Source organism: Macaca nemestrina, chromosome 13 (genome assembly GCF_043159975.1).
Source record: "Macaca nemestrina isolate mMacNem1 chromosome 13, mMacNem.hap1, whole genome shotgun sequence".
Classification (NCBI taxonomy): domain Eukaryota; kingdom Metazoa; phylum Chordata; class Mammalia; order Primates; family Cercopithecidae; genus Macaca; species Macaca nemestrina.
The window spans coordinates 74,575,019-74,601,750 of record NC_092137.1 but is presented as its reverse complement, the minus strand read 5'-3'; the positions used below and the strand labels follow the sequence as shown (position 1 = coordinate 74,601,750).

The 26,732-nt window shown below is 41.0% G+C and overlaps 1 protein-coding gene and 1 pseudogene across 12 annotated transcripts in view; both read left to right on the top strand.

Annotated features, from left to right (window-relative positions):
* The window catches only part of LOC105465287 (solute carrier family 4 member 5), a 146,999-nt gene that overhangs the window by 33,332 nt on the left and 86,935 nt on the right, over positions 1-26,732 (top strand). For 7 of the 12 annotated variants that reach the window (XR_011611917.1, XM_071076939.1, XM_071076938.1 and 4 more), the window contains exon 5: positions 25,942-26,133. Coding sequence is in view for 11 of the 12 variants with exons in the window: in XM_071076939.1 (XP_070933040.1) it covers positions 25,942-26,133 (192 nt within the window). In the remaining variant the exon portion in view is untranslated. Of the gene's footprint in view, positions 1-1,175; positions 1,366-1,483; positions 1,633-3,970; positions 4,146-7,398; positions 7,569-15,637; positions 15,716-25,941; positions 26,134-26,732 lie in introns of those variants that run through there. The other 5 variants (XM_071076943.1, XM_071076936.1, XM_071076945.1 and 2 more) reach the window with 5 other exon arrangements.
* LOC105465286 (keratin, type I cytoskeletal 18 pseudogene) lies at positions 22,597-24,606 on the top strand (annotated as a pseudogene).

Sequence of the window (26,732 nt, the reverse complement as noted above, 5' to 3'; positions counted from 1 at the left end):
TGAGTAGCTGGGATTACAGGCATGTACTATCACACCTGGCTAATTTTGTATTTTTAGTAGAGATGGGATTTCTCCATGTTGGTCAGGCTGGTCTCAAACTCCTGACCTCAGGTGATCTGCCTGCCTCACCCTCCCAAAGTGCTGGGATTACAGGCGTGAGCCACTACGCCCAGCCAATTTATCATCTTTATCTACATCTCATTACCTCCATCTATACCTCACACCTCCATCTATACCCCACATCTCCATTTATACCTCATCACCTGTATCTGTACTTCACAACTTCATCTACACTTCACACCTTCATCTACTTTGCCACCATTTTACTGCTACTTCTACAACCAACACCTCTGCCTCTATCATTTTCTCCATCATTCCTACCACTTCTTCTTTTGTCAGCAGAGAGCCAGCAGCCATCCTTTTGGCTGGAGAGACAGGTGTGAACTAGGAGGCTACCTGCATGGCTGTAGTCTAGAGAGGTCTTCAAGGTCTTTGAGGTTAAAGAAAAAAAATGTCTGTAGCTTTTGGTGTCACCTGATCCCTCTAAAAAGATCACCTTGGAGCATTTTACAAAGATTGAGTTAGAGATACCTAAAAATAAGTACACATGTTTATATAAACTCATTGACCACAAGTGCAGACTGCCACTATTTCCAAGTCATGCCCTAATCTGACAGCTGAATATTTAGGTACTTGCAATGTAAAAAGATCCTTTATCGACATCTCAGCAGTCCTCAAAGCTCTAACAATATAAAAGTTGGAGACATTCAAGTGAGCTGTAATTTTGAGCCAAGTGGGGTCATTCCAGTACCTAACAACAAACCCACATCTCTATAGGTTCCTGGAAATGCCACTGCCCCTCTCTGGGCCCCAATTTTTCATTGTATAAAATGGGCAACCTTGAGATAGGACTGGATTCTCCAAGTTCTCTTCCAGCTCTAACATCCCTCCAAGACAGAATCCAAAAAGAATCTGGGTTAAAAACTATGCAGGGAGATAAAATAGCATTTCAGAACCAAGGCTGGAGTATACCACTGCCATAAAAAGATCACCAAGTTAAAATTCAAGAAGAAATTTAGAGCAAAGGCATCTGCCTTTGATCATGGCTAGCTCTATTCAGACCCTGCTATACCTTGGTCTGTCAGTCAACCAGGCATCCATCCCTGACCCTGCAGGAGCGTCCCTCCCCCAACCTTGGTCACATGGCTGGCTGCCACTGAGCCTCAGAAGTCAATCTCCAATGCCCCAAATACTGTTCAGCCTGGAAACCACAGAAAGCCCTTCTTGCCACCCAACAGGAACAGAGCAAGTGGTTCTGGCCTCCGTGGGATTTGGATCCTGGTTTCCAGAGCTAAGAACACAAAGGTAAGTTTGCAGCTGGAAGCTTCAGAGAAAGTAGACAGAGCTATGCAGATAAGGGAAAATGTGCTTTATAGCATGAACACAGAGTATTTAAGAGTAAGCTTCACACACACTGAAGAGGAGAATACCAGAAAAGCTGGGCAAATCTTCCAAATGAGTATAGAATATTTGATTTTCTGTTTTTGTCACCCTGGTGCCTTGAGGTTTTTGGGTGCAAAACCACTCCAAATTAACAGAAATGACAGGAGACCTGTTCTGTCTGACACCGTGGTGAGTGAGTTCTATCTTGTTCTCATCTAATGAACTGAATCTTTCTCTTCTAGGCACGTAAATTTCTGTTGTCTTTGTCAAATGTGTTAGACTGGCTGAAATATTTATGAAGTAGCAAAAACCCTGAGACTTACCTCTTTCCCAGAAAACCATGGGAAAATAAATTATGTCTGCTAATGTAACATCTCAGGATAGAAACAGAATAATGGCTAGTTTCCTTTCATTACACATTTTTGGTTTTAGGTTTTGGATACGGTACCTGGTTTTGCTACTGCTAGTTTTCTTAGGGATATTTGTTTGTTTTGTCCTTTCTCTCCTGGAGCATGCGTGGGTGTTTCAGTCTGCAGGGCCCCGAGGCAATGGACAAGCTACGGGTTGAGAGGGTAGCCTTTCTCTGGCTTCTAGCTTAGCTTTCTAAAGCCCAGCATGACCCCGTGTCATTCTTGTCGATTCAGTTCACAAAATAATCCCAGATAAGCCCTTGGGGAAGTCCTTTTCTGAAATACTTTGGGCTCTCAGAGGGGTGTACCAGACACCATGTTGGCTGGTCTAGAGTTCTTAGATATCAAGGTCAAGTGGCTTAAAATATGGGGTGGAAAGAAAAGCTCCCCAAAATCTGGCCTGTGAATATGTGGCACAACCTTTTTACTACTTACGTTTTTCCCAGAGACATGGACGTCTAATCTTAAGGATTCATTACTATGCTTTACCCTTCTTCCCTAGTAATTCAACTATTTTGTTCTGTTCCTAGTGTCTAGTGCAAATATCTGGAACAAAGTGGATACTCAATAAGGATTTGTTGGATTGAATTGATGTGCCCTTGTGGATAGGGAAAGGGTGGGCACCTAAACACCAGATGATTCTATCAAAAGGGTTCTGATGGCTAAAATGTGTCATACATCTTTAAAGCTAGCTGTGTCACCACCTCCTTGCTGCTTTGGACATGCAGGCTGCTTGGGCAGGGACCCCTGTGTGTCTGTTTCCTAGGGTAGCACTCTGATCCTTGGCCTTACAGGCTTAAAGTATTGTTTTGTTTGTTTGTTTGTTGTTTTTGTTTTTGAGTGCAGTGGTGCCATGTCGGCTCACTGCAACCTCTGCCTCCTGGGGTCAAGCAATTGCCCTGCCTCAGCCTCCCGAGTAGCTAGGATTACAGGCATGCACCACCACACCCAGCTAATTTTTGTATTTTTAGTAGAGACGGGGTTTCACCATGTTGGCCAGGATGGTCTCGAACTCCTGACCTTGTTATCTTCCCGCCTCGGCCTCCCAAAGTGCTGGGATTACAGGCGTGAGCCACTGCGCCCGGCCCAGGTGTTGATTTGGTCAGTAGGGTTTTGGATTCTCAGGGATCCCAGATGTGATTCCAGGCTAGTGGTAGGGGCAATGAAATGGAAGGTGACTTTTGACTCAGGACAGAAGAGAATTTTGTTCCCTCACTGTAAAGGCATGCTGAATGCCAAGGCGATCTATGATCTAAAGATGGATGGGGGAGTAACAGCTAGTTGGGCAGGGTAGGGACTAGTGTTACAAGTCCTCTCATTTGCTGCATGCCAGAGGTTGATGTGTTGCTAGCACAATTCCTTTGGCAAGATATTGTAGTGGATGATGGTACTGGTTAGTACTTTTTGGATACAAGTAAATCAAATCAGCTGAAGCTAGTTGAAGAGAAAAGAGGGTTTTAAAAAAATGTTTATTTTTTTAAACATCAAATTCCTTTTTGCCAAGGAGGGATTTATTATAATACCAGGGAAGTCTTGTGGACAGGAGTTCAGCCAGGCCTCAGGAAGGGCCTGGAACCCAGAAGTGGAAGACTGTCAGTAACCCATACCAGGCCCCCTCTGTTTCTCACATCTTTACCTCTCTTTCCTCTCTCTCTCCTTCTTTCTCCCTTCCTCCTCCTTCCTTCCTCCTCCCCTCCCTTCCCTTCCCTTCCCTTTCCTTCTTCTCCCCTTCCCTTTCCCTTTCCCCTTCCCCTTCCCCTTTCCCCTCCCTTCCCCTCCCCTCCCTTTCTTCTTCCTTCTTTCCTTAGGTTTGGGAATCAAAAAGAATCCAATTTGAACCCTGGCTCCACCATGGCTGGTTCTTTGATCCAGGACAAATCACTTAACTCTTAGTCTTCATTTACTCATCTATAAAATGGGGGTGAAATTATATATCTTACTAAATTATAGTGAGAATTAAGTAAGATGATGAAAGCAAAATACCCGACATTCACATTATAATACACATTATATGAAATGCTGGAGGTAGAAATTCTGTTTCATGAATTAGGTTGGGACTTTTATAGTGGGCAGTATAGTTGCCAATCAGAGCAGAGCTAATCCAAACACTTCCCCAGGGCCAACACTCAGCTTCAGATGGATGGACTCCTTTGAAGATCATGTCAGGGAGTTTGGGTTCTTCTCCTACTTCTGCATATCCCTGGGAGGGAGCTTCTCTCAAGTTGTGAGAAGTTGGGACCTGGCACAGAGGAGATGAGGCAGGAATGGTCTCAGCTAGTCCAGAACTGGAAGGTATGCATCTACCGAAATATTATAGCTACATTATAGCTCCATACTTCTGTAGTTTGTAGAGTTCTCATCTATGTTTGCATATGTATTGTCATTTGTCAGTGACAATCAGGCATTTCATTGTTTTTCCAACAAACTTTCATTTGTTTTCCAATCTGAGAATCCATAGTACTTCAAATAGGAAATAACACATTTTAAAAACATGTTGGAAAGCTCTATTTCATTTTCATTAGTCAGGCACTTGTGATTGCAAACATGAGAAACCCAACTCAAACACGAGAAAAAATAAAATGAATTTAACAGCTCAACACAACTGAGAAGGACAGTTCAAAATTAACTGATTCAGGGAGTCACAGTGTTATCTGGACTCTGTTTCTCTACTTTTCTTGAATGCTTCTCTCCATGTGACAGGCAAAATAGTAACTTCCAAGCTTATCAGCTTAGCAGTACCAGAATGAGCAGAGTTTTTGGATGAATCAAGCAGAAATGTCCTGGGAAGAATTCTGATTGGCCCAGTTAAGGACATGGGATCATTCCGGAACCGATCTCTGTGGCTGGAATGGGGTGTGTTTGACCAGGCTGGGTCACATGGTCTTTCCTGTGGAGGCTTGGAGAGACATGGAGTCACCCACTAAGACATTTGAAGATGGTTTTCTATAGGAAAAGAAATCTGTTACTCACCTTCTCTGTACTCTTCACACCATACTGGAGTAGGAAGATATCAGCTTTTTAAAAATCACCAACTGACCCAATTTAATAAAAAATATAAATGGGGAGTTACTTTCTTAAAATAGAGGTTTTAAATGTGGTCCTTGGATCAGCATCAGCAGCAGCAACTGGGAACTTGTTGGAAATGTACATTTCCAGGCCCCAACCTAGAGCTATGGAATCAGGCACTCTGGGGATGAGACCCAGCAATCTATTTTAACAAGCTTTCTGGAGCTGCTCACATGTGTAATCCCAGCTACTTTGGAGATTGAGATGGAAGGATTGCTTGAGCCTAGAGGTTGGTGGCTGCAGTAAGCTGTGATTGCGCCATTGAACTCCAGGCTGGGTGACAAAGCGAGACCCCAACTTTAAGAAAACAAACAGAAAGCAGCCTTCTAGGTATTACGATGCACGCTCAAGTTTGAGAACCACTGCCTTAAAGGGTTCTTTGTTGTGTAATTCTGCTAAGTATTTTAAACATGATTCACTTTGAATAAATAGATTTAACCATTAATTTTCAAGTATACGATTATCACATAAAGTAGGAACACATGGCATATTAAATTATTTACTTTAAAATGTTTAAAATAAAAAAGCTATAATTTAAAAATAAATTAACACATGTAAGAGCTTTCCATAAAAAGCAATGGAACTCCATTCCAGCTTCCTCCATATGTCACAGTTCCACTTCCCAAAGATAACCACTAGGAATTCTTTTAGCTTTTTTTGTTGGCTGCCTTTTAATAATAATGATAGTAATAATTATTCCTGCTATTTATTGAAGTTAGATATTAGCCACTTACAAGTGAATATTTAACTTACAACCACAGACATCTATTTTTTATCCTCCCAGTGTAGAATATCATCACAATTTTTAATTCATTCAAAAAGCAGTGTTTATACTCATGATTACATGCCATGATCACATTTTATTCCTTGCAGAGTTTTAATTTTTCCCTGGTATTTCTAATTGCTATCTTTTTTCTTTGCATTTTCTGTCACTTTCTTGAGTTGTTCCAAAATCTCCAAGAGTGTATCAAATCTTTCGCATTTCATTTTTTCCCCTGGGCGGCTCCTTCCGAAGCCTCATTTTCTAGTTCTTTTGAGGACTGATTGATTTTTGAGGACACGGCTGTCATCTGGGGACTGCTCTTCATTATTCTGATTCCATCCACTCTCTCCTGCATATCATTGTCTTCCCCTTCTTGATTAATGATGGGTAACTTTTTTAAAGAACTTCCTAGGAAGTTATGAAAGAGAAGTAAAATAATTTTTTACGTGTCTGAAAATGTCTTTTACCCTTACTCTGAACTGGCAGTTTGACTGGGTGGAGAATGTTAGGTTGGAAATCATTCTCCCTTGGATTTGGGGTGGTTTTGCTCTATCATTCTCTTCTGTCTCTTTTTTTTTTTTTTTTTTTTTTTGAGACAAAGTCTCACTCTGTCACCCAGGTGGAGTGCAGTGGCACAATCTCAGCTCACTGCAACCTCCACCTCCTGGGTTCAAACAATTCTCGTGTCTCAGCCTCCTAATTAGCTGGGATCACAGGCATGTGCCACCACACCCAGCTAAGTTTTGTATTTTTAATAGAGACGGGGTTTCACCATGTTGGCCAGGCTGGTCTTGAACTCCTGACCTCAGGTGATCCACCTGCCTCAGCCTCCCAAAGTGCTGGGATTACAGGCGTGAGACACTGCACCCTGCCCATTATCTTCTCTTATTCAACTTGCTGAGGAGGAGTCTTCTGCTTTTCTATTCATTGACAGGTGACCTGTTTCTGATTGTTTTACTCTACAAGTTTTTAGGATATTTCTTTTCTTCATAGTCACTGTTCTAAAATTTCATAATGATCTAGCAAAGTGTGGGGAGTTTTTTTCCCAGTCATTTTTTGTGCAGAGTCCTCAGTTGACCCATTTTGCGTGAGACTATTATCTCATAGTGTTGGGGAGACCTCTTAGTTATTTTAAAAAGTACTTTAAAAAAATTTAATAATAAAATACCTCAAATGTGTACAATATGACAGATATTGATATATTACTGTCCAGAATTAACAGATGTTAACATTTTATCATATTTGTTTCATACCTACATGTATATGTATAATCTATCCAAAATACCAAAGATCATCAAGCATCATTAACTTTATCCCTCCCCAGAAGTAACCTGAAGTTGGTGTGTATCATTCCTCTGCATAATTTTATGATTTTATTACTTATAAATGTAACTATAATCAGTATTGGTAGTGTTTTGTTTGTTTGAAAGTTTTATGTAAATAATATCATTTTGTTTTACAACTTTGTTCTTCTCATTATGTTTTTGAGATTTAGACATGTTAATACATAAAGTTCATTCATTTGAACTGTCCATAGTTATCCATTATGTGTCAGTTAGGAAGGCCTCAGCTAAAAGTAACATAAAACTTAGCTAGCAGTTTAAATATAGAGATTTTTTTTTTTTCAGGTAACAGGAAATCCAGGGATAAGCACTCCAGAACTCAGTGATATTCTCAGGAACCCAGATTTGTCTTATCCTTCTGCTTTGTCCTTAGCCTGTGCCTTTGATCTTCATACCTGTCACCTCATTGTTGCAAGATGGCTGCTTTATCTCAAAGTCTCAAGGTCCGTGCAAGAAAGGAGGAGGGTAAAGGACAAACTATGCATTCCAACTGTGTCACTTTCAATCAGGAAAATAAAAGCTTTCCTGGAAGTCTTACCCAAGGTACTTCTACCTAAATCTCATCGGCTAGAATAGTGTCACATGACTACTCCTAAAGTCAGTGACTGGCTAAGGGCAACCAGATTACCATTAATGGTTTATATAGATCCCAACTCATGCCTGAGCCTAGGGAAGGTGACTGCTGGCAATCAAGGGCCCTGTGTCTCTACCTGGACAAAATGGAGTTTTGTAAATAGGCAAGAAGAAGAGGGAATGGATGTTGGGCAGTGTAGCAGACATGCTAGATAACTACCCAATGCCCATTCTCCCTTTTTCCCTTACTGACAGACTCAATTTTATTTTTTTCCAGTAAAAACTTACTTTCCTAGAGTCCTTTGTCATATGACCCAGGTATGGTTTTCAGTAACCACATCTAGGTCACCTTTGTCAACAAGTAATTTTTAGTGGAAGTATATCCCAAATATTGTACCAAACATACACTCAAAGTTATTTGTTGTTATCTGAAGTTCAAATGTAACTGAGCAAACTAGTTTTATTTGCTAAACTTGGCAACTCTATCCAGGAAGGAAGAAAAAGGAAAAGTGAAGGGGCTTTCTTCTGAAAATGCTTTATCTAGGAAGGGACTCCTTCCTCAAGTTCTTTCTCCTGCAGCTCTTCAGCCAGAGAGAGCTGAAGAGCATCTGAGGGAAGTGATTCTTTTTAGTTGGCCATAGTGCTACTGTGGCTGGAGCAGAAGTCAGAAAGTCAGAGCAGCAAGGGCAATGGGCATCAGGGAAGTAGCTAGCAGCATTCTCCACAGGTGTTTTATACTCTCCAAATAGTTACATCCAGTGGTGATGTTCAAAATATTTAACAACCAACATGGTACTGATGTTGACCAACCAAAATGAATACCTGATCACTAAAAATGGACACCAACCATAAACAGCAGCCATACCAATGCATGTCGGTGGAATATCAACCCTGTTTCTATTGCTATTTTCAGGGAAATTAACACTCACTTGATTTATTATGACTGTGTAAATATTGCCCACAGTTGAGTATAGTGTACCATGATTACTTTTCCTTTCTGTGACTATTCTTGACAAGCTTTTTGTATCCTCTCGTAATAGTCAAACACATCAAGACCATTTTTCAGAACCAAGTTTTTTTCTGAGGACATCCTGTCCAGTGCCTGCTCTAAAATGTGCCTGTTGCTCTCTGGACTGTTGCAGGGTTCTTCTCCGGCGACTTTTCTTTGCCCATCTTTTGTGGTGAATCCCGTTTTCCAGACTTAATTTCTTTCTTAGTGCAAGTCCTTCATCTTGTTAGAGTTCCTCCTTCAATCACTTCCTGAAATAAAGGTGCATCGAAGGTAAATTTTTGAGATAGTTTATGTCTGAAAATGCCCCTATTCTACTCTCCCACTTGATTGATAGCTTGATTGGGACTGGAATTCTAGGTTGGAAATAATTTTGTCTCACTTTTGGAAGCATGATTTCATTGTCTTGTAGCTTCCACTATAGTGATTGAGAAATCTGATGTCAATTCTTGTTTCAGATTCTTGGTAGGTGACTTATTTTTTTCTGGAAGCTTTTAAGATCTTTTTATCCATGATGTCCTAATGCTTCATAAACATGTGACTTGGAGTGGATTTTTTTTAAAATTATTTTTTCTGAGCTGAATGAAAGTTCTTTCAATCAGAAAATTCAAATCCTTCAGTTCTGGAAAATATTCTCATGTTATTTCATTGATAATTTTCTCTCCACTATTTTTTTTATCTCTGTTTTGGGAATTCCTATTACTTTGATGTTTGGGCCTCCTGGATTGATTCTCTGGTTTTCTTGTTTTATCATAGTATTTGTTTAATCTCTTTTTATTTGTGTTCTATTATCTGATATATTCCTTCAAATTTATGTTCCAAGTCTTTTATTGAAAATTTTCTTCTAAGATATTTTTAATTCTGCTTTTCTTGTTGTCATGAATACAATGTCTTTTCTTGTCTCTGTTGTGATTTCCTCTAATTTGGTCTTGAGAGCTATCCCTGCAGAGTAGCCAGAAACCAAGATAGCCACTTTCTAGGAGAGCTCTAACCAGGAGGAAAATAAGGTTTAGGTGGTCAGGTGAGACACAATGAAACCAAAATGCATAAAACAGAAAAAATTTATTACTTACAGATCTTGGAGAGGTTAGGGGTAGCTGGTGGGAATTCAAGAGGCAGTAGGATGTTCAATCAGTGAATGGGGGGGAGAGAGAGAGAGAGAGAGAGAGAGAGAATCACATGGGGAGGGGAAGTTTTAACTAGGCCAAAGGAGTACAACTAATTGGGTTTCAAACAACTTATGTCAGGCCAAAAACTGGATGCCAAGGAAGGAACTATATTAAACAAACCTATAACAATCTCCTTGAAGATATTAACTATCTTTGTTTTTGTCTTTGTTTTGTAATCTTTGCATGGGGGTCATGCTAATCTTTTATTATCCCAATTTTAGTATATGTGCTACTAAAGTGAGCACCAGTTACATAGTTTTTAAAATAACTTAAACATTTTAAAATATATATTTAGGGAGTAAAAGTGCAGGTTTCTTACATGCATACCATTGTGGTGAAGTTTGAGTTTAGGGTACTCATCACCCGAACAGTGAACAGTGTACCCAATAGGTCACTTTTCAATCCTCACCCCCTCCTACCCTCCTATCTTTTGGAGTCTCCAGTGTCTGTTATTTCACTCTACATGTCCGTGTGTACCAATTGTTAGCTCCCACTTTTAAGTGAGAACACACAGGATTTGTCTTTCTGTTTCTGAGTTATTTCACTGAGGGTAATGGCCTCCAGTTTCATCCATGTTGCTGCGAAAGACATGATTTCATTTTCTATGGCTGAGTAGCATTCCATTATAAATATATACACACATATATATATATATTACATTTTCTTTATCCAATCCTACATTGATTACACTTAAGTTGATTCCATATCTTTGCTATTGTGAATAGTGCTGCAATAAACATACAAGTGCTGGTATCTTTTTTAATATAATGATTCTTTTCCTTTGGGCATATACCAGTAGTGGGATTGCTGGATCAAATGGTAGTTTTATTTTTAGTTCTTTGAGAATCCTCCATACTGTTTTTCATAAAGGTTGTACTAATTTACATTCCCACCAACAGTGCATGTTTTCTCTGCAGCCTGGCCAACATGTGTTATTTTTAGACTTTGTGTGTGTGTGTGTGTGTGAGACAGAGTCTCACTCTGTTGCCCAGGCTGGAGCGCAGTGGCACAATCTCAGTCTGCAACCTCTGCCTCCCGGGTTCAAGCGATTCTCGTGCCTCAGCCTCCTATCTGGGATTACAGGCACGCACCACCACACCTGGCTAATTTTTGTATTTTTAGTAGAGACGGGGTTTTACCGTGTTAGCCAGGCTGATCTTGAACTCCTGACCTCAGGCCATCCCCCCACCTCGGCCTCCCAAACTGCTGGGATTACAGGCATAAGCCACCTTGCCAGGCCTAGACTTTTTAATAATAGCCATTCTGGCTGGTGTAAGATGATATCCCTTTGTGGTTTTAATTTGCATTTCTCTGATGATTGGTGATATTGAGCATTTTTTATGTTTGTTGGCCATTTCTATGTCTTCTTTTGCCAAATATCTGTTCATGTCCTTTGCCCACTTTTTAATGGGGTTGTTTTTTCTTTTTGAGTTGTTTGAGTTCCTCGCAGATTCTAGATATTAGCTCTTTGTCACATGCACAGCGTGTAATATTTTTTTTTCATGCTGTAGGTTGTCTGTTTACTTTGTTCATTGTTTATTTTGCTATGTATATGCTTTTTAGTTTAATTAAGTACCATTTGTCTATTTTTGCTTTTGTGGCATTTGCTACTACATAGTTTTAATGGTTTCTTTGGCTGCCTACATTGCTCCTGTTTCCTTGGACTTTTTCTTTTCTTGTTTGTTTTGGTATCTGTCATTCTGGTGATTCTTGGCTGGCTGTTCATGTTTTGAAGTGGAACTGCTAAACAGCTGCCAAGTGGCCAGGCTGGACTTGTTGAATGATAGACTAACAGTGGGCAATTGGATGCAGCCCTTGCCATTTTGCCAGAGGTCCCCAAAATGTTGGAATCTGAAAGTTCTCCAATGTCCTGCCTGGAGGGCCTAACCTTCATTAGGGTTCTAGGAGTCCAACAGGCAAAGGGCTGAGGGGCTAACTGCATTTACTTAACTCCTTTTTGTTTCCCCAGTGAAATTACTCCTTTTTGCCCTCAGCTATCCAGGGATCTTCTGTCCTAGGCTTTAGTCTCCTACAGGGCACCTCCATATTCTGAGTAGAAGGGGCATTATAGGAGACTAGAGCCTAGAAGAGAGACCTGAGGATTTAATCAGAACTCCTTATGAAGATTTCCCACCATCTCCCCTGTGTTCAGCCCACTCTGCATCATGGTCTTCAGATGTCCCTATTGCCTCTGATGTCCTATTTCTATCTTTGAGAAACATTTTGTATATGTAGAAGCTATCTAATCCTTGAAGGTTCAGATAAAACATTTTAAAAAACTATCTGTTCCTGGTGTTTATTTTTCTTTGCATTATAGAAAAATTTTCAAACACAACAAAAGTAAAATAAATGATGATGACCCTATTAACTTAAAAATCACATAATCTATGCATTTAGAGAGAAGTATTTCTTGTAAAGGGTTACAGGCTGCAAGGTGGCCATGTTACAGGCTGGGAACCACAGCCTTAGGGTTAGATCAGAGATGGGCACTTCGAAGGAAGAGGGGTAATGACTGGGTTGGCCAAACATGCATATTCAATAGATTACAGGAGGATCTATGAATATTCATGAAGGTGGTCCTGATACATGTGTATTGAACAAACATGCATATTACACATGCCCATATTCACCTTGGGATGGGGCTGTTACATTTAAATGTATTACATTAGGCATTATACATTAGAATATCTTTGTAGGAGTTCAAGTGCACAGCCTCTGTAAACTGACCAGAACCAGTCCATGGTTCGTGATCTTATCAGGAGAAAGTTACTGAAGTCAGTCTTTTGTCCAATCAAAGCTATAGTTATGGCTTATGGAGCAGGGGGTTGGTTAGTCAGCGTCTGCTGGTAGATGTGCTGCGAATTGTTCTAATATTGCTTGTCTCAAGGCCAGTGCTTGTTTAGCTGCTAGAGGAAAAGAAAAACCTTGTGGCAGTTAGGACACAGCTATTCTTCAAGTGTAGGTGTGCATGACTTAACCCTTGCCTGGCCTGGCTTTAGGTCTTGTTTATAGTTTGGTACCTTATTGCCACAAAGGATCTGTTCTGTTAGTCTTATTCTCAATTTTAACATAAATGCTGATCAGTTATGTCTACACTGCAAAAAGGAGAGAATATAACAAGGTGTGTCTGACCTCCTATCCTGTCTTGGCCAGGATTTCGGTTTTTAATATATGCCTGGGATCCCCTTGGCCAAGAGGGAGTCCATTCAGTTGGTGGGGAGGCTTAGGATTTTATTTTTAGTTTACAACTCTTTTTTTTTTTCCAAATCTTTTGTAGCATAACTTCAATAATTATCAATATATGACTGATTGTGGTGCCTTTCCTACAATCATTTCAATTGTTATTGGTTAATTTAGGTTTTCTAATTTTTTTAAAGTCAATTTTGATACTTCTATTACTTTTGTAGTGAAGTATCCATTTATTAGCCTTGTGGCTAAGGGTTCTAGTTCCAGAAACAGATTGTCTGGTTTTGTTTTTCCATGTGGGTAGTCATTTAAGCTCTCTGTGTCTGGGTTTCCTCATTTGTAAAATGGGAATAATAATGTTATTTATTTCATAGGATTGTTGAGAAGATTCAATTAAATCATATATGCAAAGCACTTAAAATAGTATCTGGCACATAGCAATGTAATTGTTATTGTTTAAGTTTTATTGTTATTATTTAAGTTTTTAAATTAATTGGCATGAGGCCGGGCGCGGTGGCTCAAGCCTGTAATCCCAGCACTTTGGGAGGCCGAGGCGGGTGGATCACGAGGTCAGGAGATCGAGACTATCCTGGCTAACATGGTGAAACCCCGTCTCTACTAAAAATGCAAAAAACTAGCCGGGCGTGGTGGCGGGCGCCTGTAGTCTCAGCTACTCGGGAGGCTGAGGCGGGAGAATGGCGTGAACCCGGGAGGCGGAGCTTGCAGTGAGCCGAGATCACGCCACTGCACTGCAGCCTGGGAGACACAGCGAGACTCCGTCTCAAAAAAAAAAAAAAAAAAAAAAAAAAAAAAAAAAAAAAATTAATTGGCATGAATTTTTTAATGGAATTATAATTTTTAAATTCCCAACTATATTTTAAGTTATGTCCCTTTTTCATTCCTAGTGTTGTTTACTTAAAATTCTTCTTTTCTTCTGATTGATCTTACATAGAATGCCTTTGTTTTTTCTTTTTTTTCTTTTTCATAGAGACAGAGTCTCACTCTGTCACCCAGGCTGTAATGTAGTGGCACAATCATATATGGCTCACTGCAGCCTCAAACTTCTGGACTCATATGATCCTCCCGCCTCAGCCTCCCAAGTAGCTTAGGACTACAGCACACCATCACACCTGGTGCATATTTATATATACACACACATATATATATTTATAAAATATGTATCTAATATATATACACACATATATCTAACAAGATATATATATGTGTGTGTATTATAGAGATGAAGTCTCATTATGTTGCTCAGGCTGGTCATGAACTCCTGGCCTCAAGCAATCCTTCTGCCTTGGCCTCCCAAAGTGGAGGGATTACAGGTGTGAGCCACCACACCTGGCTCGACTGCCTATCTTAATAATCTTTTTTTTTTTTTTTTGAGACGCAGTCTCGCTCTGTCGCCCAGGCTGGAGTGCAGTGGCGCGATCTGGGCTCACTGTAAGCTCCGCCTCCTGGGTTCACGCCAATCTCCTGCCTCAGCCTCCCGAGTAGCTGGGACTACAGGCGCCCGCCACCTTGCCCGGCTAGTTTTTTGTATTCTTTTTTTTTTTTTTTTTTTTTTGAGACGGAGTCTCGCTCTGCCGCCCAGGCTGGAGTGCAATGGCCGGATCTCAGCTCACTGCAAGCTCCGCCTCCCGGGTTCACGCCATTCTCCTGCCTCAGCCTCCCGAGTAGTTGGGACGACAGGCGCCCGCCACCTCGCCCGGCTAATTTTTTGTATTTTTAATAGAGAGGGGGTTTCACCGTGTTAGCCAGGATGGTCTCGATCTCCTGACCTCGTGATCCGCCCGTCTCGGCCTCCCAAAGTGCTGGGATTACAGGCTTGAGCCACCGCGCCCAGCCGCTATCTTAATAATCTTTTAAAGTAATTGCCTTCTTTCCTTGTTCCCTCTAAGTATGCTGCATCCCACAAGTTTCAATATGTTGTATTTATAAATGTTGAGTTCAAATATTTAATAATTTCTATTGTGGTTTCCTGTTAAACCCATGATTAGAAATTACTATATATACAAGTATATTTATATAAAATAATTTTGAATGATGGTTTTAATAGGAAACCACAATATAAATTTGGCTTATTATATATAAACTATAGAAGCATAATAAAGTTACTTTTCTGAGGCTTTTCTGTGACCTAGTATATGTGCTTTCTTTGTAAATGGTGTCATTTGTACTTGAAAAGGAAGTGTGTTCTCTGTTTGAAATTATTCTTCAATTTGTTTATATGTCCTTTTTTTTTTTTCTTTTTTAAGACAGAGTCTTGCTCTGTTGCCCAGGCTGGTGTATAGTGGTGCAATCTCAGCTCATTGCAAAGTCCACCTCCCGGGTTCAAGAGATTCTCTTGCCTCAGCCTCCCTAGCAACTGGGATTATAGGCGCATGCCACCACACCTGGCTAATTTTTGTATTTTTAGTAGAGATGGAGTTTCAGTATGTTGGCCAGGCTGGTCTTGAACTCCTGACCTCAGGTGATCCACCCGCCTCAGCCTCTCAAAGTGCTGGGATTACAGTTGTGAGTCACCACACCCGGCTATATGTCCTTTTTTCTTAGTTTTTTATCTGTATTAAAATCTCCCATTGTGACTATGGATTTGGCCATTTATCCTTGAATTCCTACCCTTTTTAATGTATACATTTTGAGGCTGTGTTCCTTTTACTTTATAGTCATGAAGGTGAAGGAGAAGGCTGGGGTAGGAAAGCTGGACCACACTAACCACAGGAGGAGATTTCCGGATCAGAAAGGTGAGGTCACTTTGAGGACTTTACGCAAATCTCAGGAGGCACTGAGAATTCTCTGGATGTCTTTATAACAACTCTTGCAGCTGGAGAGTCTAGGGAGCAGGTCCCTTTTCCTGACTCATCCACAGTGTCTCCTTGAGGCTGTTGGGACCAGCCTTCATGGTATCCCCCAGGTGACTGCATGGTCAGGCCGGAGACAGGAAACTGCCACTTTGCCTGTGTGGATTAGAGTATAGCTTCCCCAACACAAAATGTAACTCACCTAATTTTACAAGATCTGCAAACCATAATAAATGCCAAATATCAACATTTTATATTAATAGATTCCCAAACTGCCAGCTCAGTTAAAACCAGTGCAAGAGGATGTTGGGGTGGCAGGTATTTCTGTTGCTCCAGAATTGCTGACTTTAGAGGCCCGAAGCCTCCTACACACTACAGAGAAGAAGCCACAGGGCTTATGAAAAGGCAGTCAGACGGGTGGCTAGTGCCATCATTACCCCAGCCCCATGTGAAGGAAAATACCAACCTCACTGTCCACCTACAGGCTCTGTGAGCTGCAGAATGCATAGAGCCACTTTGGAGCTGTCAAGCAAGAAAAATGCCCTAAAGAGTTGCTAGGAGAACTTGGCACATGTCCTGAGCCAAACTGCAAGATACTTATGGTGAGAGGAGAGGTCCTGCAGAGCCACGAAGGAGAATGTAGACTTGGGTGAGGGCAAGCCACTCTCCACAGTTCACCAGCTAAATCACCATGCTCTTTTGATTATGATAGAAGCCAAGAAAAGATGGGACAATTTAGATTCAGAACAGAAAGTAAAATATTTTTTTGACAGCCATCTCCTCTGATTTTTTTAATAAGTATACTCTTCCTGTGTATGGCCCCTTACAGTTTGCATAATCATGTTCTCATACATGATCCCATTCTATCTTTTCAGACGCCAGTTCGGTAGAGAAAGGATTTTCATTCCCACATTACAGATGAGTTCACTGAGTCCCACAGAGGCAGGATGGCCACAGATCAAGTAAAGGACAAGCCAGGGAGCACCCAGGGCAGCTGCCTCTTGGGTTGGTGTCTTTTTGATAATACCTGCTTCTTTTCATTTCCATTCCTGGCCTCAAGGGTGGAGAATAGGAACTTGTTGTTGGAAGACCCAAATATGCTAAGCCCTTAGAGTGGAACTACTTACCTCTAAGTGCTAGTGTCTACTTCTTATCTCAAACTGCAGCTTGCTTAAACAATGCAGTGTAGGGAAGGGAAGTTCCACCATGATATGGGGAGGTGAGAGGAGGAAGAAGGGAAACTAGTCATTCTGACACCCGTCCCCTAGGAAGCGAGGCCACACTTCATAATAATCTCCACTTCATTTTCTTCATCCCTGTTACATCCAGGGGAGAATGGGATCCAGAAGAGCATGCAATGGGGTGAGCTGGGACTATATACAGATTTGGACACTGACATCCACGTAACCTGACCCCCAGTACCTAGGAATGCACCAACCAGAGTAGACTCATACAACATCACTCTAAAGCATATTCAACATCTCTCTAAAAGGCTTAGACATGCTTCTCCATAGTTCAGTTGAGAAACAGTATAGTGTTATTTGAAAGTGGACATAGATTAATTCTAACTGTATATTGCAAAGTCTAGGGCAACCACTGTAATTTTTAAGGGGTATAATTGATACACTCAGAGATGAGAGAAAACAGAATCATATAAAGTGCTCAATTAAAACCACAGGAGGAGCTGGGCATAGTGGCATGTGCCTGTAGTCCCAGCTACCCAGGAGACAGAGGCAGGAGAATTGCTTGAGGCTAAGAGTTTGAGGCCAGCCTGGGCAACATAGCAAGACCCTCTTTCTTAAAAAAAAAAAAAAAAAAAAAGGACAAGTGTTGGCCGGGCGCAGTGGCTCAAGCCTGTAATCCCAGCACTTTGGGAGGCCAAGACGGGCGGATCACGAGGTCAGGAGATCGAGACCATCCTGGCTAACACGGTGAAACCCCGTCTCTACTAAAAAATACAAAAAACTAGCCGGGCAAGATGGCGGGCGCCTGTCGTCCCAGCTACTCGGGAGGCTGAGGCAGGAGAATGGCGTAAACCCGGGAGGCGGAGCTTGCAGTGAGCTGAGATCCGGCCACTGCACTCCAGTCTGGGTGACAGAGCAAGACTCAGTCTTAAAAAAAAAAAAAAAAAAAAAAAAAAAAAAAAAGGACAAGTGCCACAAACACAAAATAGTTGTAAACATGGTACATATTAATTCACTGATATCAATACTCACTTTATTTATTTATTTATTTAGAGACGAAGTCTTGCTCTGTCGCTCAGGCTAGAGCGCAATGGTGCATCTCAGCTCACTGCAACCTCTGCCTTCCGAGTTCAAGCAATTCTCGTGCCTCAGCCTCCCAAGTAGCTGGGACTGCAGGTTCACACCTCTATGCTGGTTTATTTTTTATATTTTTAGTAGAGATGGGGTTTTGCCATGTTGGCCAAGCTGGTCTTGAACTCCTGGCCTCAAGTGATCCATTCACCTCGGCCTCCCAAAGTGCTGAGATTACAGGCGTGAGCCACTGCGCCTGGTCAATGATTACTTTAAATATGAATGGTCTAAACATATCAATTAAAAGACAGAGGATGTTAGAAAGGCTCAAAAAACAAGACCCAACTATGTGACAAGAAACCTACATTAAATATAAAGACACAGGCCAGGTGCGATGGTTCACACCTGTAATCCCAGTACTTTGGGAGGCTGAGGTGGGAAGACCACTTGAGGTTAGGAGTTCGAGACCAACCTGGCCAACATGGTAAAACTCTGTCTCTACTAAAAATACATAAATTAGCCGGGCATGGTGGCACACACCTGTAATCCCAGCTACTCGGAAGGCTGAGGCAGGAAATCACTTGAATCCTGCAGGTGGAAGCTGCACAGAGCAAGACTCCATCTCAAAAATATGCAAATACACACACACACACATATATATATATGCACACACACACATATATATATACACATAGATAGATAGATAGATAGATACAGATGAATTAGAAGTAAAGGGAGGGAGAAAGATATACCATGATAATACTAATCAAAAGAAAGCAAGAATAGGTATCTTAATTTCAGACAAAGAAGAATTCAGAGCAAAGAACATCTCTTTAACAGGGATAAGGGAGGGCATTGCATCATGATAAAAGGGTCAGTTCTTCAGGAAAACGTAATAGTCCTTAACATGTATACACCTAACAGCAGAGCATCAAAATACATGAGGCAAAAAAATGACAAAACTGAAGAACAGACAAATCAGCTATTACAGTTGTAGACTTCAACACCCATCTACCAGTAATTAACAGATCGTGCAGGCGGAAAATCAGTAATGATACGGTTGAGAGGAACAGCATGTTAATCACCTGGATTTAATTGACATTTGTGTAATGCTTCGGCCAACAACAGCAGAATACACATTCTTCTCAAGCTCATGTGGAATATCCACCAAGACAGACCACATTCTGGGACATAAAACACACCTGAACAAATTTAAAGGAACAGAAGTCATGCAGAGTATGCTGTAACACCACATTGGAATTAAACTAAAAATCAATAACAGAAAGATTACTGGAAAATCCCAACAGATTTAGAGATTAAACGATATACTTCTAAATAATATATGAGTAGTCAAAGAAGAAGTCTTAAGAAAATTTTGAAAATATTTTTGACTAAACAAAAATGAAAATTTAACTTATCAAAATTTGTGGGATGCAGCAAAAGCAGTGCTTAGAGGAAGATGAATAACATTAAATGCATATATTAGAAAAGAAGAAAGATCTAAAAGCAACAACCTAAGCTCCCATTTTAGGAAACAAGAGAAGGAATTGCAAAATAATCCTAAAGCAAGAAGAAAAAAGGGATAATACCAAATAGAGCAGAAATCAGTGAAATTAGAAATAGGAAACAATAGAGAAAAATCAATGAAACTGAGGCTATCTCTTAAAAAGATTAATAAAATGGATGAATCTCTAGCCAGGCTAACCAAGGAAAAAAGGGAGAAGACATACATTAATATCAGAAATGAAAGGTGATCATTATTGATTCCATGGACATTAAAAGGATAATAAAGGAATATTATGAACAACTCTGTGCCTACAAATTTGATGACTTAGGTGAAATGGACTAATTTATTGAAAGACACAAACTACTAAAACTCACACAGGAGAAATAAATAATTTGAACAGGTCTATTACTATCAGAGAGGTAATAGATAATAATTAACAACTTTACAAAAAAAAAAAAAAAAAAAAAAAAAACAAGAGCAACAGACCTTGATGATTTCACTAGCGAATTCTACCAAACATTTAAGGAAGAAAGGATATCAATTGTCTACAATCTCTTCCAGAAAATAGAAGCAGAAGGAATACTTTCTCACTAATCCCATGAGGTCAGCATTATCCCAGTACAAAACCAGATAAAGACATGACAAGAAAGAAAAACTACAGATCAATATCCTTTATGAATATATATGCAAAAATCCTCCACAAAATGCTGGCAGATCAAATTCAACAATGTATAAAAATAATTATACACCATGACCCAAAAGGATTTATCCCAGGTATTTAAGGCTGGTTCAGTATTCAAAAGTCAATTAAGACAATTCATCATATCAATAGGCCAAAGAAGAAAAATCACACAATAATGTCAATCGATGCAGAAAAAGCATTTGACAAAATCCAACACCTATTCATAGTAAAAACTTGCAGTAAACTAGGAATGGAGGGAAATTTCCTCAACTTGATTTTTTAAAAATCTACAAAAAAACTATAGCTAACATCATACTTAATGATGAGAAACTCAAAACTTTCCTACTGAGATCAGGGACAAAGCAAAGAGATCCCCTTTCACCAGCCCTTTTCAATATCATACTGGAAATTCTAGCTAATGCAATAAGACAAGGAAAGGAAATAAATGTATATAGTTTGGGAAGGAAGAAATAAAACTATCTTTGTTCACAGATGATATAACTGTCTATGCAGAAAATTCCAAAGAATTTACCAAACAACTCCTGTAACTAATAAGTGACTATAACAAGGTCTCAGGATGTAGTCTTAGGGTACAGTTGCTTTTCTATATACCAGCCATTGGAATTTGAAATTTAAGACATGATACAGTAGCACCAAAAATTTTAGACATAAATCTAACAAAATGTATACAGGATCTACATGAGAAAAACTATAAAGGTAATGAAGGAAATCAAAGATCTAAGTAAATGAAAAAATATTTCATGTTCATGCATAGGAAAATTCAACATTGTTGTCAGTCCTCCCTAACTTGATCTATAGATGCAATATAATCCCAGTAAAAATCTTAGCAAGTTATTTTTTTTGGATGCTGACATATTGATTCTAAAGTGTATATGGTAAGGCAAAAGACCCAGAATATCCAACATAACATTGAAGAAGTACAAAGTTGAATGACTGACACTACTCAACTTCAAGACTTACTGTAAAGCTACTACAATCAAGTGTGATATTGTCAAAAGAGCAGACAAATTGATCAGTGGAACAGAATAAATAGCCCAAAAATGGACCCACACAAATATAATCAGCTGATCTTTGACAAAGACACAAAGGCAATTTAATGGAAGAAGAATAATATTTTTAGCAAATGGTGATGGAATGACTGGACATTCATATGCTTAAAAAAAAGAAAAAGAATCCAGGCCGGGTGCAATGGCTCATACCTATAATCCCAGCACTTTGGGAGGCAAAGGCGAGAGGATTGTTTGAGCCCAGGAGTTCAAGACTAGCCTGAGCAATGTAGAGATTTTGAGACTACTAAAATTTTTTTAAAAAATAGCTGGGTGTGGTGATGCATGCTTGTGATCTCAGCTATTCTGGAGGCTGAGGTGGGAGGATTACTTGAGCACAGGAGGTCAAAGCTGCAGTAAGCCATGATCATGCCACTGCACTCCAGTCTGGATGACAGAGTAAGACTCTGTCTCAAAAAAAAAAAAAATTCAGACATAGTCCTTACACCTTTCAAAAAATCATCTTAAAGTGGATCTTAAACCTAAATGTATAATGCAAAACTATAAAACTTCTAGAAGATAACATATGAGAAAATCTAGGTGACCTTAGGTCTGGTGATGAGTTTTTAGATACAACCCTAAAAGCATAATTGATGAAAGAAAAAAATGATAAGCTGGACTCTACTAAAATTAAAAACTTGTGCTCTATGAAAGACATTTAAGAGAATGGAAAGAAAACCCACAGACTAGGAGAAAATATTTGCAAAATGTATATATCTGATAAAAGACTTGCATCTGAAAATACCAAAAGAACTTTTAAAATTCAACAATAAGGAAACAAACAACCCAATTTTAAAATGGACAAATGATATGAGCAAACACCTCATCAAAGAAGATATACAGATGGCAAATAAACATATAAAAAGATTCTAAATGTCATATGTCATTCAGGAATTGAAAATTAAAACAATGAGATCCACTAACACCTATTAGAATGGCTATTTTTTAAAAAACTGACAATACCAAATGCTGGTGAGGATGCAAAGCAATAGGAAATGCTCTTCCATTGCTGGTGGGAATGCAAATGGTATAACCACTTTGGAAGACGGTATGGCAGTTTCTTACAAAACTGAACATAGTCCTGTCATCTGAACCAGTAATCATGTTCCTAGGTATTTACCCAATTAAATTGAAAATTATGTTCACATAGAAGCCTACATATGAATGTTTGTAGCTACTCTATTCATTATCACCAAAACTGGAGGCCACCAAGATATCCTTCAATAGGAGAATGAATGAACAAACTACAGTACATTCATCATTGACGTATTATTCAGAGATAAAAAGAAATGAGGTCATTGGCAAAGCCTGAGTCCTTTCCTCTCACTTTCCTCACTGGCCAGCATGAGGTTCACCACTTGTTCCACCTTCTCCAACTACCAGTCCCTGGGCTCTGTCCAGCCACCAAGCTATGGCGCCTGGCTGGTGAGCAGTGCGGCCAGCATCTATGTAGGCGCTGGGGGCTCTGGTTCCCAGATCTTTGTGTTCTGCTGCACCAACTTCCAGGGCGATATGGGGTCTGGAGGCCTGACCATGGGGATGGCTGGGAGTCTGGCAGGAATGGGAGGCATCCTGAATGAGAAGGAGATCATGCAAAGCCTGAATGACCACCTGGCCTCCTACCTGGACAGAGTGAGGAGCCTGGAGACTGAGAACAGGAAGCTGGAGAGCAAAATCCGGGAGCACCTGGAGAAGAAGGGACCCCAGGTCAGAGACTGGAGCCATTACTTCAAGACCACTGAGGACATAAGGGCTCAGATCTTCACAAATACTTTGGACAATGCCCACATAGTTGTGCAGATCGACAGGGCCCATCTTGCTGCTGATGACTTCAGAATCAAGTATGAGACACAGCTTGCCATGCACCAGTCTGTGGAAAGTGACATCAGTGGGCTCCACAAGGTCACTGATGACACCAATGTCACTTGGCTGCAGCTGGAGACAGAGATCGAGGCTCTCAAGGAGGAGCTGCTCTTCATGAAGAAGAACCATGAAGAGGAAGTAAAAGGCCTACAAGCCCAGATTTCCAGCTCTGGGTTGACCATGGAGGTAGATGCCTCCCAATCTCAGGACTTCGCCAAGATCATGGCAGACATCTGGGCCCAATATAGTGAGCTGGCTCGGAAGAGCTGAGAGGAGCTAGACAAGTACTGGTCTCAGCAGATGGAGAAGGGCACCACAGTGGTCACCATACAGTCTGCCAAGGTTGGAGCTGCTGAGATGATGCTCATGAAGCTGAGATGTACAGTCCAGTCCTTGGAGATTGACCTGGACTCCATGAGAAATCTGAAGGCCAGCTTGGAGAACACTGTGAGGGAGGTGGAGGCCCAGATGGAGCAGCTCAATGGGATCATGCTGCACCTGGAGTCAGAGCTGGCACAGACCTGGGCAAAGGGACAGCCCCAGGCCCAGGAGTACAAGGCCCTGCTGAATATCAAGCTCAAGCTGGAGGCTGAGATCACCCCCTACCACTGCCTGCTGGAAGATGGTGAGGACTTCAGTCTTGGTGATGCCCTGGACAGCGGCAACTCCATGCAAATCATCCAGAAGACCACTACCCACCAGATAGTGGGTGGCAAAGTGGTGTCTGAGAACAATGACACCAAAGTTCTGAGACATTAAGCCAGCAGAAGCAGGGTACCCTTTGGGGAGCAAGAGGCCAATAAAAAGTTCAGAGGTTAAAAAACAACAACAAAAGAAATGAGCTATCAAACCTTGAAAACACATGGAGGAAGCTTAAATGTATATTGCTAATTGAAAGAGCCAATATGAAAAGGCTTCATAATATATGATTCCTGTAAGAGTTAAAGAAAGGAAAGAAACATGGAAAGTGGCTCGACAGTCAAAGACAGGTTTATTTTGGAGAATAAACCTGAGAGGGGCTTCTGGCTGATTTGGGTCAGAAGCACTCTCTCTAACAGACTAAGACTATTTATTTTAGAGTGAGAGAACTTACCACAAGCTTGGAATGTTTCTCTGTGGGGGAGAAGTTTATGGTGGGGTTGGACTGTCTCTGATGGGAGAGGCAGTTATCCTGGGGCTGACATCTCTCTGGCTGGAGGGGAGGTTGTCTCAGGGCTGGCATGTCTCTGGTCAGGGAGGGGTTTGGAATGTTTCTAGTTGGAGATGTTATTTATGGTTTATGGTCATGCTTAGCTTAGCCATTAGGCTGATGCCCTTTGGATTTACATGGTTTTTGATCAAGGTGAACTTTAGAATGGCAGTGCTTATCCAACAAGATGGCAATGCTCCTGCTCTGTCAATTCCAACTCTATGATATTTTGGAAAAGGCAAAATTGTAGAGATAGTAAGTAAAAAGGGGGTTGGAGCCAGACATGGTGGCTCATGCCTATAATCCCAGCACTTTGGGAGGCCAAGGTGGGTGGATCATGAGGTCAGGAGTTCAAGACCAGCCTAGCTAACATGACGAAACCCTGTTTCTACTAAAGATACAAAAAATATAGCCAGGCATGGTGGTGCATGCCTGTAATCCCAGCTACTTGGGAGGCTGAGGCAGGAGAATCGCTTGAACCTGGGAGGGGGAGGTTGCAGTGAGCCGAGATCACACCATTGCATTCCAGCCTGGGCGACAGGGCAAGACTCTGTCTCAAAAAAAAAAGTGGGGGGGCGGGTTGGAGAGAGGAAGGGGTGAGATGAAGAGGCGAAACAAAGGATACTTAGAGTAGTGAAGCTATTCTATATGATATATAATTGTAGATGGTTGTCCTTATGCGTTTGTCAAAACCCATAGAAGTATCTAGACAATAGAAGAGTAAACTTTAATGAAAACTATATAGTTAATAATAATGTATTCGTATTGGCTTATTAATTATAACAAATGCACCACACTAATGCAAGATGTTAATAATAGGGAAAACTGTAGGGGTGGAGGTGGGGTTAGGGTGGAGGTAGGTACATTGAACTCTGTGTACTGTCTGCTCAATAATTCTGTAAATCTAAAACTGTTCTAAAAATCTATTAATTATTTTAAAAATTGTTGACTTAAGACAACACTGATGTTAAACTGGTAGCAATATCCTATCTGAGAGGTGAGGGAATTCCAGTTGCCTCTGTGTGCTTTGCCCACTACCCTGGTTTTCAATAGTAATCAGGCTTATTAGTGGGATTCTGAATTAGGGCTCTTGGTAACTTTAGTTCTTAGAAATTTTAGTTTACAAAGCCAGCTTTGTGAAACTCTCAATAACTCACTTTTCTGATAAGTAGTCTCTGTAGTCCTTGATTGTTAGTAAAAATGGCCCTCAGTAGAAATGCATATGACTTCCCCCTAACAATCAAAGAGAGCACTTGGCATTTTGAACTACATCTGTGACCCACTAAGGGACTTTCCCCTGAACCACGTGTCATAAGTCATATCCAGTAATCACTGTTCCGGACAAGCAAGAACGGGGAATTGGGAGTTCTGCTCATTCTAACAGAATTCTAATTATAGCACTGAGGGTATTCCCTCCAGCAACTGTTGATTTGGTTCATTACTGGAGCTCTGTCAAACCCAAGCCTCAGGGCAATGACCCCATCCTGGCATTCCGTGTCTTCCGTTTTGCTTCTGCAGCCCAATCTCTTCATAACTGATGGATATTATGGGAAAATGCCAATTTTCAGTAACCCTGCCTCTCCTGTCTTTTGTGCTGTGCCCACAGAATGCCCTCCTATCCACATTGGGCTTCCAGTACCCACGTACCCTCAAAGAAAAACTGACCAGAAGGGACATCTTTCGGGTCTGCAAAAAGTCCACTGGGGCCTGCGGCCAGACCAACCGCAGCAGGAACTGACTGGCCCAGGGAGTGGGGCAAGCAGCCGGGACAGCAGCGTGGATCTTATCAGCAGGACTCGTGAGTTCCTTGAGCGGTGCATTCTGGGGAGCCATCGTGCTGGTGTGTCCAGATGGGACCCAGCAGGGCAGGGGGGATTTTCTGGAGAATGTGGGTAATGCTCCACATGGCTCAGCCTAGCCTCTCAGGCCCCCTCTGCTCTGCTTCCATTTTTGGCCAGCCTTCCTGCTCATTGACACTTTTGGTCAGACTGAAGCCCTCTGTCTTTCTCTAGGGACTTTGAGACCTCCACTGTGATCCATTCTGTGTTGATTTCATGGTTTAATTCTCAGAATTATTTCCCTCATTTCCAAATTCCAAGGACCATACGGTTGTTGCTCTAAGAACCAATAATGGACATGCTTGTTTTGTACAAGGCATTGTGTTCAGTAAACTGAAGTTCTTGTTACATTAGCTCCACCCTCTCTCCTCACTGGAACTGAAAGGCCTGGTACAGAATTGTCTAGTCACCCTGCATTATAGCTTGCAAGACACCTAGGAAGCTTTCTCCCAGGACAACAAAGACCCCAGGACTGCCTCTACTCCTTCAGAAAACAGCACTGGGCTAATTAAAAATCAGTCTTTTGCTCTTTCCTGTGGAAAGAAAATTATCAATCTTA